Below are 17,152 nucleotides of genomic sequence, written 5' to 3'. Positions count from 1 at the left end.
TCTTAGGTCATCCAGTCAGAGGGGTTTGCAGATGGCACTTGCTCCGGTTATACAACCACATGACAGCCTGGTCTAAATCTTCTGACAGTGTTGGAAATGTCACAACCAACATGTCACTGCGATGAGTCTGCGGCCACAAGCTGCTACTACTAACAATCCACAGAAATATGGCAGAAAAAGAAGTGACACTAATGCTGCATCAAAACAATCTGCCGTGTCATAACGCTGGACCAGGTACTCATGCGTTGATTCAGCAGCACACAAATACCACCACATCCCCGTAGACACCAATGCTCGTTAATAAAGAATTAATATTACTATGGCTATATCGAACTTTTTCCCTGAATAATATTGGTACTATAATGCCTCTTACATTCTTGATTAGCTTGCTTTGTTTAACAGGCAGCATAAATAAATGACCAACAGTGTTTTTCCTACTTATTTAATTATGCTTATTATTATTATTATTATTATTATTATTATTATTATTATTATTATTATTATTATTATTATTATTATTATTATTATTATTATTACTTATGTTAAAAGCTGAGCCCCCAAAAGCATAAAATGGAACGACACCATGGAGTTGGACCTATTGGTGGAGGATGTAAACAAATAATTGTGAATTTGTAAAAACAACAAAAATGATGACCAACACAACATTGGAGATGATTTTTTGATTGACACGGGAAACATGGGAAAAAGCAGAACCACAAAGATTCAGAAAAGAGAGACTTAAGCGGTACAACACAGAAAAGATTTTTATCATAAAATCTGCAAATTTAAGTCATCGAGAACCAATTGAGGAAATAGCTCTCACCACACTAACAGCAGCATCTCTACCGAGGGTTGGTTAGGGTTAGCAATTTGCACCTCCTTTTCGAATGTGGTAAAAGCAGATACAGTCATAAAAACCCAAACGATTTCAAATGATATAAACCATAGTGGATATTAACCATCACCATAACACTTCCCAGTATTTTTGCATGATGGTACAAGCACTCAATAGTCAGTACTCATTAGGGCAAATCCACTGCATGGACAGTGTGTGTTATTCAGCTAATAGACTTGGTTTCACATGTTTGTATGTGCATTACCCAGTTTGTTTTTATATGACAATGGTAAAATACTAAGTTTGCCGTTTTGCTTCATTCAAGCTGCCTGTGATTATGCTGATTAGCTTTCTAAGAGTATGAGATGTGTCAGATGTTGAAAAGGAAACGTCTGCCCTGGTATTGATGTTGATTGTGGGAAATTAAGTGGGAAATTACAAAGACAAATTCTGAACTAAATATTAAAGTGAGATGACAATGGTGACCTCTTGGTACCCCCAGCTCGTAAAAATATCTTTCACTGGGCGCCGCAAGGGGTTGTTACATCACTATAATGAGGAGAGAGAGAGAGAGAGAGAGAGAGAGAGAGAGAGAGAGAGAGAGAGAGAGAGAGAGAGAGAGAGAGAGAGAGAGAGAGAGAGAGAGAGAGAGAGAGAGAGAGAGAGCGTGCAGATGTCTCCTCCCAGTGCGTCTTTACGCACAAATTGAGCTCCAGTAGTCGGCTGAACTTTTCCTGAGTGACACTATCCTGCCGGACTGACACTTTGACGGCGAGATTAAGTCATGGAAACCCATTACAAGGAGGAAGCCATGGAAATCATGTAGCGATGTCAGGCCATGAGCCACCTTTTACCTTATTCTCAGTGTTTAATCCAACTTTTCGGAGCGTTGCGCGATGGAGTCTAACGCGGGACGCGGCGATGGGAACCTGCGGGCGCTTTGAAGACCGAGGTTTGCCTCCTTAAACTTCTTTATAATAATTTCCTCTCATTCTCCCGAGTTCCCACCTTCTACCTACCACTCCCAAGCGGGTTGTAATTGTAATTTATAACGACAAGGCAGATTCTCTGATGCATGTAGGAGTGAGCATGTGTTAACAAACAATCTGGATTTGAACGCAAGGCTACGTCATGTTGCAGTAATAATTGTATTTAAATGGTATTTAGCCAGTAACAAGTCCGTATTAGTCAGAGCTGCTGTCATTGGTTTCCTATATTCCTATGATTTGTTTAAATAACCTTTAACCATTTGAGTAACACTCATTGAACTCAACAACATCAAGTTTACGTTTGAACCCTTTATTAAATGCTATTTTAACTTAAGTAATTTGGTTTCACTTTTGTTTTTTTACTATTTGTACCTTTAAAAAAAAAAGTCCTCTAAATTTAGTACAGTTCTCCCTTTATTTTTGTTGCATGTTTTACAACCCTGTTACCACATCTTAGATGCTTTTAACTATCTATCCTGCAATAAAATGTGTACCAAAAGTACCCAATATAATTCGATGCATTGAGTTTATCTTTTAAAGTTTACAGTTTCTGCTGCAGTAGTTTTATGTGTGATGTGCACAAGTACAAGCATGGTATCACAGTTTCCTTTTTTCTCTCTCCATTTTTTTTTTACAATCAGCTGCACTTGTGCGTTGGCTGGAAGTAAAAGATGCATAAAGGACCAAGGAAAAGGAATAAAGGGGTCATTAAAAGTTTTAAAATAGAGTAGTCAGCAGTGCATTTCATTACTTTTTTTTGTACTTCTACAAATGGCATTCAAACAACACCAATCTGAGTGTTTAACAACATTTAACTTTGGACTGTCAAAACTACAAACCGAATATTGAAGAAACGGTAAAATGCAGACGCTATCAAATAAAGTCATTATAATAAATGATCTGATGACAAATAGTTATGTGCACCTGTGGTGAATTTCAGAGAAATTGTGTCATGGTTTTGGATTGATGCAAGGTCCACATTCACTGTACATTCACGAAATTTTTTTTTAATAAAAAATAGATTGAATTTGAATAAATATTGTTGATTAATCTGAACCAGGCTGCAAAGTGCACCATGTGCTCTCATATGGTGTGCGCCCAGCTTGAGGTGGGATTGCAGTGCCAGTAATTGCATTCTAAGGCAGCTTAAGGAATAAACTTCTAAATGGATTACTAACGGAAAAGGAATGTTTCAATTTTGCAACTCCGATTTTTTTTAAGATACACTGACTGACAGGACAATGAATGGACTTTATTCCGTTTCTGTTAGGAGCTTTAAGGGACAGGCTATTTCTGCCTTTGGCCTGTTAGAAATAGTAAAATATTCCCAAGGGGCCAATAGATTGAAGTAAGGAGGCATAAAGGGAAGTGAACAAGTGAAAGCGAAGCTGCCGGCATGTTAAGCCCGGCCCAGATATAAGCTTGACTTCTAAGGCCACAGGTAGCTCAGGTATTACTTGCGGTTCAGCCTTGAAGACTTCAAAAGACACTCCTCGTGACTATTTTGAACTGTCAAAACATGTCCATAAACCCTAACTCAGCTTGGAGTCGAGCCTTGTTTTGGCTGCTTACAAACTGACCCCTGCAGCTGAATGTTGGTCGACCTTTGCCGACCTCTGCAGGGTGGCGGGTGTGTTCCTGAACAGAGACATACAGAGGCAGGAGTTTGAAAAACTGGCGGAAATGCCTCTCTCTGTCGGCTTTTCCTGCGGGAAGAAGCAGGACTGCGATCTAAACTTGGAAAGTGACGAAAGAACACGAACAGGAACTGCAGACATTTCCCAGATATGTTGCCCAGAGGGCTTCATTGTTCTGTTAACACCATTAATTTCTCTGAATTGGGTCAGTGTGAGTTTCACCTAATAGTTCGACATGTTAAACCTTTTATACTGCTTTGGGTGAATTTCTGCATCATGTTTTCTTCTAAGACCTTTATTGGTTCATGCATTCACTGTGTTGATGGATTTCCGCGTTTTCTGCAGTGTCTCTGGTCATTTTAGTCATTCTTCAGACGATGACAAAATACTGAACAACGCTTCCAGTCAACAGTCACCTGTCTACCAGATTCTATCAATACAAGAGGTCTTCCATTTCCTCAACAACACGTTGCTGAGTCACTGCAGCGATTACAGTGATCGGAGTCTCAGTCTATACAGCTCACAGTATCAGGCGATCCCATGCTGCATAATTAAACCTCAAACATGTCAGTGCAACACAGGGTAGCCTCATAAAAATGCCTCTGGCAAGAGTGACAAACTGTTGTTTGGTGATAAAGTTTACCTCTTCAGTCTCAGATGCCTTTCATAACCTGGGCTGATTGCGGATTGATGTGGAACTTTGTAAATTAAATGAGACCTTTGGAATGTTTCAGTGCAACATTTCTTTCCATCTCCTTTTAGTTTGTCTCTCTCTCTGTGTGCATCGAGATGTACATTACAATAGAGCATGATCCAGATTAACATGTTTCACATTTGTGATGATGGGGGGATGCAGATATGCAATAGTACCCTGGCTGCCCATGCCTGTACCAAGAAACTGATTTTAATACAAGTCCGGGCAGCATGGGGGCCGTGGAGCCATGCAGCCATATTCTTTACAATTATTTGAGTCAAATTCACATAAATCCATAAATCAATATGAATTAATATGTAATAATATTAGTTCCACATGTACTCTGAAGAGGAAACCACTTTTGCACCATAAGATATTTTTAAATTCATTTTATGTTGGAAAACCTACCTGGCATGCAATTTACTTTGATAAGTCACATTTAGAGTCATGCAGCAAGTTCTGTATGACTCTCATCTGTACTTATGGTAGCTGGGCTTAGTCACAATTTGTCCCTCCAGTAGTGAGGATGACTACTCGAGGGACTCATTTTATTGTTTTTTGATAAAGAATATATCTTGTGTTTCAAATACCTTCATTCTCATCTTATTTTTATTGTATTTTTCTTTTTACCCTAGTGTATGTGCAGCTTATTTGTGCTTCTGACTGAAAGTTCTTCCACTGATGGTCTGTTCTGAGTGCAGTGCAAAATCCCTCCAATGTGATCATCAGTAGTCCTCAGAGCTTTCTGTCAGAGCACCACACTGTGGTGGCCAAAAGTCCTACAACTGCAGATAGGAGTAGGCACTCACATAAGCTGACTTTTGGTTTCAAGCTGTTTTGGATTAAAGTATGTCTACATATTATTTAGCTATGTGAAGTGCACCTGTTCATTCTTCTTAAGGGATGCAAGTCAGTTTACTGAGAAGAGTTTATTTGATATTCAAATTGTCATGTTGCTTGTTGTTTCATTGCTGCACAGGATGTGTGTGTGATGGTGGACAGACGGGGGCCAATCATGAAGCCTGAGCTGAACTGCAGCTCCCAGTGTGATTCCCCACTTTGCTTCATCCAGTCGGGAGTCAACAGGCAGGAAGGCCTCGACATTCTGCAGAGACTATGTGGTCTCAGTACGGTAAGCGCTGTCTCTCTCTCTCACCCACATCAGTGGCAATGAAAAGACAGGATACAGTTTGTGGAGAAATCAGACAGTGAGTGTTTTCAATTGGAGTTCGAAAAAAAAAAAAAAAATCCGTAAATTATATACGTATTATAGAATTGATAATGAGGTAAATATAATGAAAACAAATGAACAGGACAGTGAACAGTCACCAGTCTAAAAGGTATGGCAGCTACATGAGTGTGTCTGCTAATAGACGTGTACATATAAGGGAAAGTATTCAAATCCCATGCACATTTTACGTCTGGTATATAAATATCATGGGCACCTCTGTATACATTTATTCAGTGTATATGTACACACAAAGGACAGTGGTACACAGTACTGACATGCACATGTTTTTTTTTTTCCATCACTGCAGTCTACAACAGTATTCTTTCCCGTAGTATTGTTAAAACTAATCCTGCAAAATCCATAATTAGAAAATGGCTGCAATGAATATTGTCACTATTTTTTATTCTGCTGGTAAGAAAGTTATCCCATCAATCATTGCTTACATTGTTTAACAAGATCATTTGGACATATGAAATGCTTTCAAAGTTACTTATTTTTTATATGTTTTAATTGTTTGAGTAAGTTTGTATACTTCCTAACTTCTAATTCATCTCACCACATACAGTACTTCATACCAGCCAGTGGCGGCTGGTGATAAATTTCTTATGTGGGGCTCTTCGTTATTATTCGATTTCAACTCATGTTAATCTAATTTAAATACAGTGCGTTTATAAACCACATTACTACAATCTTGCCTTTTTTAGATAGAGAGTGATAAAACATTATAGTTCTTTTAAACAGCTTGTGAATAGAGAGCACTCATAAAGACTATTTTATTAACATACTTGTAAACAAATACAAGCAGATGCTTGATTAGTCCCTTTTAGAAAATGAATGTGTTTTGGGGCTGGTTTACTGGAAATGACAGTTAGTCTGAGTTTAGGGAAAACAAGAGGTAAATTAAGTATATTTTCAAACAACACATCAACCCATCTTTCAAAGCATTTTAGAACGCTGTAAGAGACCTCCAAAAATGAATTGCACAATAAACTGTGTCATTTAATTGATAAATATGATCATATCTAAACATTTATAAACAATGACAAACCTGGACACATTTGCAAAAATCTGAACACGTTTCTGTTTGTGTGCATTTTGAAATAATTATTCTGGAGAAAGTTGAACCTGACCTGCAGCTTTTCAGCCAAATTTCTCCTTTCAAAGGGTAAATTAGACTGATAATTAGAAAATCACCGCTTGTTGTCTTCATCTCAACGTCTCGTAGAAACATGCAAGAACAAACCAGAACTAACTTTAAGCCAGTCACTGAGCTCAGGGCGGTTATAAAGGCGCCCCACGTTTCAGACATGAAATTATGCTGATTGGTTTCATTTGATCAGTTTTATCAATATTTTGTCAGTCACTCTGGTGTTAATCAGTCATTGGTGGGATCGCTACTAACCCAGCTTTCACGTCGCCCCAAGCTGCTGCTCACAAACACACTACTTGAGAGCGAGATCAAGAAATCCCCCTCTTTCATGAAGACAGTTCATTGTTAGTTTGTTGACAGAAACAAGTTTCATCAGTATTACAGTTTATTAATATGAATACCTATGCCCATGAGTGGCCATAGAGGGAAAAAAAAAAACAATATTGTGAGGGAACAAGATAATAAGTCACTCCCTCAAATGAGGGAACAGCATCATTTAATTCGTGGCCACAAATCAATTGATGTCGTTCCCTCGCGTTACACTGTGACGATCGAGGAGCTGGTGGCTCTAATTAGACTGTAGTGCTGCAGTGCACCTGTGCTGTTACACAAAGTCAGCTGCATCAAATATAGCATTTAGAAGCAGTTTTTTTTTTGTCATTTTTCCACACTTTCTTCACTTCCTGGTCTTGTATTGCATTATGACGCAGTTACCTCAAGTTAATAACTTGAGGTAACGACTTATTATGTGGTTCCCAAGTGTTATTTTGTTTCTCTATGGCCACTCTGGAGCTCAGTATTAGCATATTTAATATAAGAAAAAAAAAATTCTATCTTGCTTCCGCCAGGGGGGAGGGGCCAGCCTACACTCATATCAGCCTAATATCTCGGAGAGATTTTGTAGATTTGCACTTGCAACTGCAGGGAAATATTGACAGTCCAGAATAGTAATGGGGATGGACAACTGCAGCTATGTTTAGTAGCGTCCGGTCTGCGGTGCCTTTAAGAGAAGGGCGAGCAGCGACCAACCCAGTGAGGAGGACACGAGAAAGTCCAAACACAAAGCAGACTAGAAGGGACACAGTGTCAAGGAACACAAGCAACCGGCACATGAACGAGGTAAGTTATCTCCCTGATTTATCTCATGCTTTATTATTCTAATTTTATGCCTAAAATTGAAAACTTCACCCGAGGAGATTTAGACTTGTGAGCTCTGCTCTCTTTGCTTTGTTATGATAATGTTGTTGTTTTTAAATGGCCGGAAAATGTTTTAATGTGCTGTTTCAGTTTTTGTCGTCGCTGAACCTCTTTAGTATTGTTTGTTGAACTTGGATGGCGTGAAAACAGATTACCTCAAATACCCTTTGATGAAATGTAACACCGTGTTACTATTTGTGGATGTTGACTATTAGCTGGGCACAAGTATTTCTATGAGCTATAGTATAGCAGTAAGACAAAAATGCAAGGAGCTGAGATTCAATCAAAACCCCACTTGTTTTTCTCTCTGAATGTTTTTCCCAGATATGGCGACTGCTGGCGCTATGCTATCCAAGGAGCAGCTTCTTTGCCCCATCTGCCTGGATTTGTTCAACCAACCAGTCTCCACCCCTTGTGGGCACAACTTTTGTCGGGAATGCATTCACAAATACTGGCAGACCGCTTATCTGCTGCAGTGTCCAGTATGTAAGCACAAACTGTACAAGAAGCCTGACCTCAAAGTGAATGCCTTCATATCAGAGGTGGTTTCTCAGTTTAAGGAGCTGATGGAAAAGAAAGATGAACCTGACACTCCTGACCGATCGGCAGCCCATCAAGGAGATGCTTCATGTGACGTGTGTGTGGGGAAGAAAAGCAAGGCTCTTAAATCTTGCTTGGACTGTTTGGCTTCGTTTTGTGAGACCCACTTAGAACCCCATGTTGTTCTGGGCACCTTCAAGAAGCACCGCCTGATAAGTCCCATGATGAACATGCAAGACAGAGTATGTAAGAAGCACGAGAAGCTTCTGGCTCTGTTCTGTAAGACTGACCAGATGTTTGTGTGCCAGACCTGCATCAAGAGCGATCACAAGGCTCATCACACTATTCACATAGAGGCGGAGAGTCGAGAAAAGAGGGCCGAGATTGGGAGCATCAGTGCAGAAGTGGAAGACAGGATCCACAGCCGGCTGCAGAAAGTCTGTGCAATCAATCAAACTGTTGAGCTCAGCAAAAGAAACACAGAAAGAGAGTTAGAAGAGAACTTGGAAGTCTTCAACAATTTGCTCCAAGTTGTCCAGAGAGGCCAAACGGAAGTGGCTGATGTGCTCAGTGCCAAGCAGAGGCAATTTGAAAAAAAGGCCAGCAGACTCATAGCGGAGCTGGAAGAGGAGGTCGATCAGCTCGGCCACACCATCGATGAGCTAAAGCAGCTGTCTCACACTAGAGATGATCTTTACCTTCTCCGGCGTCTGCTGGCTCTCTCCGTGATGCCAACCGTCAAAGACTGGTCTGACATCTGTGCAGAGAGTGTTGAACACGTGGGCACGATGAGGAGAGCAGTCAGAAGAGTCGCCTGCCAGCTGGAGGAGACGGCGACAGCCGAGGCGAAGAGGCTTTGCGAGGCGGAGTTTGAGAGGGCTCAGCGGTACTCTGTGGATGTGACTTTTGATCCCAATACGGCTCATCCCAAACTGGTGCTGTCAGAAAGTAATAAACAAGTCCATCATGGTGATGTAGCCCTGACCCTCCCTGACAACCCAGAAAGGTTTTACCCTGGCGTCAGTGTTATGGGGAAGGAGGGCTTCTCCACTGGAAAGTTTTACTTCGATGTCCAGGTGAAAGGGAAAACTGAGTGGGACATCGGAGTCGGACTGGAATCTGTCAACAGAAAAGGAGGCAGCATGCTAAACCCCGAAAAAGGCTTCTGGACCCTGGGAATGAGGAGAGATGGAAGCTACTGGGCACTCGGCAGTCCACCGATCTGTGTGCCGCTGGTCGAGAAGCCTCAGAGAGTCGGGGTGTATGCGGATCTGGAGTGTGGACAGGTTTCCTTTTATAACTCAGACTCTCATTCTCACATCTACACCTTCACTGGATACTCTTTCAATGGAAGACTCTTCCCCTACTTTAACCCCCGTCGCAATCATGGCGGGGTCAACTCAGAACCTCTTGTCCTCATGCCCATCATATAGACATTTAAAACATTTGATTACTGTCTCCTACACGTATAGTTGGAACTTACTCATGTCTTAATTAGTTTTCTTTAGAATACAGTCATAAAGGTGTGAATGTTTTGTTGCTTTTGTCTGAATAAAATTTTGTTTTGCTGAAGTGAATTGTGGGTTGTGCTTTTTTGTATTTAAACATAAATCACATCGGCGGTGTTATGCACACGTATGAGGTGCATCTGACACGTTTCACTTGACATTTTCACACACCTTTCATGTGTAGATGGCAGAGGAGCTCCCAAGGCGCTCCCTCTCCCCAGTGCTGACGGCGGTGGTGTGGGCGCTCCTCTCCTCTGGCATCCTGCTGGCGTTCTGCTTCCTCCTCTTCACCCTGCGCTTCAAGAACAACAGGTAGAGAGCAGACGGAAGCACATTCAATCAAATACACGGCAGAATTCACTGTGTGTGTGTTTGAGTGTGTGATTGTGTGTGTGTTTGTGTGTGTCTTATAATCAGGATAGTGAAGATGTCCAGCCCCAACCTAAATATCTTGACTCTCATGGGAAGTGTCCTCACGTACGGCAGCGGCTTCCTCTTTGCTGTTGATGAACGGACTCGCTCTCAAGGTGGAACATCGACAGCTGTGACACAAGTGAGCATCAGTGGCACCTTCAGCTCTTTATTAAAGCATCCGCATTTCAACTCGCAAACAAATAAGACTTTACTCTTCACTGCAGGCTCAGATTTGGATGCTCTGTGTGGGCAGCACCTTGGTGTTTGGGCCAATTTTGGGAAAGACATGGCGACTGTACAGAGTATTCACCCAGCGAGTGCCTGATAAAAGAGTGGTATGGAGGCTTTACTCTTCTTGTAGTTGAATCTTTGATTCACATGCAGAGATCAGCAACTTGTGCAGCGTTTTGGTTTTAGTTCGATGGTCACTTAAAGGTACAGTATGTCAGATTTTATTTGTTTAAAACAAACAGACATTATGGCTTTCCTGAAGAAAACTCGACTGAAGTCGCCCAGCTAACTGGAACAGTAATTACACTTTGTACCACAGATTGGTGGATTAAGTCACTCGGCTGGTTTTACTGCATGAAGCCAAACAAAAAGAAGCAGCAGCACTTACAGATTCGGGCTTGAGTAAGAAGCTCTTTGCAACAATTAAAATTCAAGTTTGGAAAAGGCGACTCATTACTGCCACCCAATGCATGAAAGTAGTATTACTTAGGGCTGCACAGTGTTTTCACAAAGATATGGTCATCACAGTATCAACATTTGCAATATACATATGGCAAACTGAACTGTGATAAGTTATGATTCCATGCACCGCATTCATGCTCTGCATTTTTCTAATATTTCAATAATCAAATGGGACAATGGATGTATTTCACTGCATTATTTTAACATTACAACATACCCGATGGCAACAATCTAGAAATTGGAAGCATGAAAGCACAAAAATTAAGGCAAAATGACTAATATCATAAAACCTAATACACTGCATCTTGAAGGATGCATTTAACACTGTGCAAAGAATAAGAACAATCCTGTGCAAAGTTACTAGAACAAAGTTACCACATTGTAGTTTATGCTTATTTCCCCCCTTAAAAACTCTTCTTTATGATCATCATTGGGAGCGATGTTCTCATTCAGCTATTCAGGTATGCAATCTTGCATCCATAGCTCCATTTTTATAAATATAAACATCTCGACGCCTCTGAAACTTTGTTTCAGCTGACGGTTCTCATCCTATCACAGTGAGGTTTCTTACGTACTTGTTCAGGCAGTACCATTTAAGTATAACTCAGGCCAAAAAATTCAGGACGCTCCAGTGTCTCCAGGTTTTTCTTTTAATGACACGCAGTTAGCTGTAAATGCAAATTCCATCAGTAATTACTTTAGTTGCTGTGATTGCAGGTTAACTATTGCCACACTAAGGTCGTACTTCCGTTTTCAATGTAGTCTGTAACACATAACCAAAAATGCCCTACACTTAAATGTAATATAACTTATAAACTATAACTAATAAAATTATATATTTTAAAGCAAAGGCAGACATTATTTAATAGGGGTAAAAAGAAGTGGTTATGTCTTTATCAAACTCAGCACACGACAAGATATGGCAAAGATGAGAGCGTATTCACCTTTTCTCTATATGTTTAATTTATATTTTAATGCCGTTCAAAACACATTTTACACAATGAAACAATGAAAAATTTTTCATTATATTTTGGTGCTTTCCGTACTGTTTTCATATTAATTATCCTTCCATGGTGTTTTGTCTGGGAGAATCACATACGTATAACCAGTTTTAACATATGGAAGGAGATTTTGTGTGGGAGGGAAAAAGTCTGTTTTTGATTGGATTGGTGACTTCACTTTCTGCCTCAGATCATTCGAGACATCCAGCTGATGGGCATGGTGGCGCTGTTGATCCTGGTGGACATGCTGATTCTCACTGCCTGGAACTTCACGGATCCCATCAGGTGTTCGCGGTCTGTTGGCGCTGTTGTCGAGGTAGAATATCCTGACAGTCTTTTGACATTTTGATTGCAGAATAATGTGAGGACGAAATGTGAGTACTAGTTGTTCACCCGTTTTTTAATCACTCATCCTCCAGCCTTAACATTGAAAGTAATTTAAAATGCATATATTGTATTTTGAAATGCACATGTACTACAATTTGTATCTTTCCATATATGATACGTGTAGAGTATGCCTATTCTTACTCTGTACAATTGAAATAAGGATCTTAAATGTGGTTTGACTGTTTTAGTCACAGTTTTCCATATGGCCAGAACTACATTACGCAAAATTATATTAAGTGTCAACTCACTGATATTTGTGTTTTTTGTTGTAGAAGATGGAGCGGGACATTTCGTATTCTCTGTCTCAGATGGACACGTGCTCTTCTCTATACTCAAACCTGTGGGTTATTCTCATCCTTTTCCAGAAGGTAAGTCCTCTTTATTCAATCTACTTTCAAATACAATTAGGAACTAAATTGCTGTTTTCAGTTTTTTACTTTAAATGAACAGTATATTTAATAATTAGTTACTCATGTGTTAACTTGATGTACTAACCTGCAAGTTAGTCATCCTGCATGCCCAAGATACAAACTGAAAAACTGATGGTAATGTACTTCAATGAATCATTTTAATCGTTTGTGCTACGAAACTTGGAAAAAAAAAAAGCCTTTAAGTCTTTTGATCATTTATTGAAAGGAAATTTAAAAAAAAACCCTTATCATCATTAGGTCAACTTTTAAATGTGTTGCTTTCAATATTAATATACTAACCTCTTTGCTTTACCCCATGGGCCTTTTCAGGGTGGTCTCCTCCTCTATGGTGTCTATCTGGCTGGACTGACCAGCAATGTCAGCCATCCTCCCGTCAACCAGTCTCCCGCCATCATCACAGCCGTCACCCTGGTCATCTTCTCCTCCGCCGTGGCCATTCCTGTGTCCATCTTCCTGCAGGCTTGGCCCAACTTGGTGTACAGCACGGTAGCGGGAGCCATCTTCATCTGTACACTCGCTACCAACTGCATGCTGTTTGTGCCTCAGGTTGGGAAACAGACACGACAAGGCACACAGACAAAATTCATAAAGAGTACAATATTTATTATTTTATTAAATATAAAACGTTAGTAGCTTGTAGATGTGGACAAACTGCATGGGATTTTCATTCGTTGGGCAAACACTTCAAACATGTAATTCCTTGTGATTGTGTTTGTTTGCATCTTCGGGTGAGAAAACATCTGTGAAGTTTCAGTCATGCAATAGTAGGATACAATGTCTGGATCTGTGAGGATTAATCAGACAGGTAGTGAGACATGCAACAGACTGAATGGCAGAATGACAGCTGTGTATGACTTCCTTTGTTTAAAAAAAAAAAAAAGGCACTTCATTTCTATGAGTGATTGTGATGCTTGCGCTTGAAGTTTCCGTTAGGTTTTCCATGTCTATCAGCACAGTGTGACTCACACAGAGGGCGTCTATGAGTCAAGACTACGTAGGCTGTTGCAAACAGGTTTATGACTCTTTTAAGAGTCTGGCCGCGGGTTTATGTTATAACGCAGGGATGTATCTCCGGCGGAACAGGAGGGAAATATTTGAACAATGAGCAATGCACTACAGCACACCTGGTTAGATTCCGATGTCAAACGGTGCTGATAACATTAAGTCCAGGATTATAATGTAAAGCAGAACCACCGCTCAGAGTTACTGTGACACATTGATTAACTCATTCGTCTGAATTATCCCCCCAGCTGACCCAGTGGCGGCAGTTTGAACATGATCAGAACAACCCCAGTCAGATGGCCAAGTACTTCAGCAGCCCAAGTAAGAGCCAGCCGTCTGTCTACAGCCAGGATGAGATCTGCTACCTGCTGGGGGAGAACAGCTCCATGAAAAAACTCCTTAATGAGGTACTACCTGCATTTTTCGCAATTCTTTTTTCATATTTCACAATTTTGTTTAACTAGGTATAAAACTAGAATAATATCATGGTGTTTTGCGTTATATTTGACTTTTTATGATGTGTTGATTAATTGGCTGTCCTGGGTACTTTTAATGTGGTGCAGATTACTTCTGCCAACCAAGCAAACCAAAACTACTTGCTGCAGTTTTCATGCTAAAATATACAAATATCCGAGCAGACAGAGAAACACAAGTTCAATATAAGATGATGGGAACTATGCATACATAAAAGCACAATATAGAGTAGAAACAGGAGGCTCAGTTGGTAAAGTGGGTCATCTTCCAATCCAAAGTTTATTGTGTCAGAGTGTCCTTGGGCAAGACACTGAATGCTGCCAACGGTGGTTGTTTACCTTATCTGACAGCTGTTTCCGTGTGTGCGTGCACGCATGAGTAAATGTGATTGACAGTGTAAACTCAGGCTGCTGAAGCAGGAAAATCTTAGTGAAACCAATCTAGCATTTACATACTAAAAACATGCTCAACAATATCTTCCCAGCTTCCTCTCAATTTCTTTTAACGCGAATTAAAAAGACTATAATATATGCAAATTCCTCTTTCAGGTAAATCCTTCATGTGGCATTTCTGTTAAAAAAATATTCATTCTGTTGTTTTCCACTACTTTTTCAGAAAAACGCAGTAATCGATAGTCTGCAGGAGCAGGTGAACAACGCCAAGGAGAAACTATTACGACTCATGTCAGCGAGCCACCCCCCTGACGCCCAGGACATGGATTCCTCCACCACTAACTTTAACTCCTCATTGACGCAGACCACAGAGCTCCAGTCTGAAAGACCCTCTTCTTCTTCTGTCTCTCTGAGAGACCCAGTCTTCAGACTTTCACCCGCTCAACTTTCACCTTACCTGCCTTCTACTCCTGCTTCTATACCTGCTGCTGCACTGTCTCCCGAGCCGGCTCCTGACTTTTCGGCCTCGGTTTCCTCCCCTCTGCTCAATGTTCTCCAAGTGAGTGAAACCCAGACAGGTGCATCCACCACCGGTTCTCCCGACAGAGACACGACAGAGCCCACGTCCCCTCCTTTTCCTGGGTTAGCGCGGACAGCAGAGGAGACCGTTCAGTTTGTCACTTCTCTACAGTCCTGTGAAAAGGTGGAAGTATTCAGCGCTCACGCTGGCCTAACATTTCAACTTGAACCAACCGCCCCACCCTCTGGCTTTATTAGCAGCCAACAGCTGCAGGAGATCCTCCAGGGGCTGAGTGTGGATGCAGTCACAGAGACCGCCCTTCGATCTCCCGGTCAGGCGTCCAGAGCATCTTCTCAGCTGAAGCCCTCCACGCTCTCTCCTCTCACCCTGCGGACGCCCTGTTCCCCCCCTGCCCCCGATCTCTTCCTTTACCCCAGCATCTCGCCCTACGCAATGAGGAAGCGCCGGCCGCCCTTTCACTCCCCCAGAAGGGGTTTGGCACCTCCATGCTTCTATGCAGGGTCAGACATTTCCAGGTGTGGACAGACAAGAAACACCTGCGAACATCAAATTCCCGGAAAGCACCCGGAGGGTCCCGCTTCAGTTGATACGCTTCACAGCAGCGACCTTCATGCGGTAACGGCGGAGGAGGATTCGGAAAACAAGTTGGAAACAAGCGGAAAATGTCAAGGATGCATTTCAAGGTCTCACAAATGTTCAGTCTTACAATGTGCAGAACAACACCGCATGGCCTCGCCAGATGTGGAAGTGAGCGGTGACAATGGCCGGCAGCGTAAACACATGAGGGACTCCTGTGGGTACTGGGACTCGGACTCGAGCAGCTCAACAGATTATTGCTACTACCACCGCCCGTACTGTGACTCATGTCTGCAGCGAGGCTCGCTCATGTGCTCCGACAGCTCCTCAGACTCCTCCGACAGCGACTACGACGACTACACCGGCCTCTACCGCCCCTCACGCCCTGTGGTATTCAAAGAAGACCTCAAACCCACCTTTGTATGAACTCACAATTAAAGCACTTTACCTAATTATCCGTTTCAACCTCTTGTATTTATGTTTGGAGAAACGTTGTACAAGATTGACTTTGCTGGTGAAGCAGACACAAAAACCCTTGTACTGTATATGAAGCTAATGTACTTCTTGAATGAGAGATAATTTGTAGCTTTCAACAGGAATGAGAGCCATATTGTTGAATTTTGTATTCTGAGGCAGAGACGTTTTTTTTTCTTATTTGGGAAAGAACTTTTTCTCTCAAAAGCAAATAGTGTTGTTTTTTCCCCCCCTTTTCAATTGTATTAATGTAATTATTTTTACATTTCTATTTTTGGATGACGGACTTTGTCATTCAAAACCCAGTCAAACTAAATTAATTTAGAAAAAAAACAAACATTTAAAACCTGAGAATCAAAATACATTTTCACATGTTGATAGAAAGTCCTCTGTGTTATATATTGTGCAAATGCTGTATTTATTTTCATATTTATTTGTTCATGATTTGTTTTACAGAATTTTTTTTTTTTTTTTTTTTTTTTTCATGTGTTCCATTTTAATAACATTCCTTTGAATGTTAATTTCTTAGAATGTTCAATTATGAGCTGAACTACAGTGACAACAACACAGGTCCACGTTTTTTTCATCATGTTGAGTCCATTCGGTTCAGCAAACTGGCACTACTGCAACCATGCAATGTAACTGCTTGTGTAAGAGTGTATCACTTCTCCCCATTTAAGTGTAGTGCAATAAATCTGGAGTCTGGAGGCCTGTTCAACTTGCTCACCAAGCTGACAAGCTGCTTTCTTTAACGGGGAGCAGATCTGTTACTGGTCACTTTAGTCATGTTTACTGAAGGAACTCTACCCGTCCGTCTGACAGCATCAAAAAGTGAAAAAAATAAAATAAAATTTGTGGTCTTTGTTCACAGGATTGACAGCTCTGCAGCTCTAAAACTTAGCTTACCTTTAAGTGCTGTTTCTTTCTGTCACTCTAAGTACATCTTTAATTAAGTTAAGAATTGCTAACCACCATGTTGAAGATTA

General features: G+C 41.0%; 1 protein-coding gene across 1 annotated transcript; it reads left to right on the top strand.

Moving 5' to 3' along the window:
• The first annotated feature begins 1,531 nt into the window (after positions 1 to 1,531).
• Positions 1,532 to 16,894, top strand: gpr156 (G protein-coupled receptor 156). The gene is made up of 10 exons (XM_080478002.1): positions 1,532 to 1,787; positions 5,135 to 5,287; positions 9,966 to 10,093; positions 10,199 to 10,334; positions 10,420 to 10,530; positions 12,080 to 12,205; positions 12,549 to 12,644; positions 13,017 to 13,253; positions 13,958 to 14,116; positions 14,799 to 16,894. The coding sequence occupies exons 2-10, from the start codon at positions 5,147 to 5,149 to the stop codon at positions 16,116 to 16,118; spliced, it is 2,454 nt and encodes an 817-aa protein (XP_080334128.1). The 5' UTR covers positions 1,532 to 1,787; positions 5,135 to 5,146; the 3' UTR covers positions 16,119 to 16,894.
• Positions 16,895 to 17,152: the final 258 nt, after the last annotated feature.

This window comes from Lipophrys pholis, assembly GCF_963383615.2.
Source record: "Lipophrys pholis genome assembly, chromosome: 13".
Taxonomy (NCBI): Eukaryota; Metazoa; Chordata; class Actinopteri; order Blenniiformes; family Blenniidae; genus Lipophrys; species Lipophrys pholis.
The sequence above is the reverse complement of the archived record's forward strand: the minus strand, read 5'-3'. Positions and strand labels throughout refer to the sequence as shown.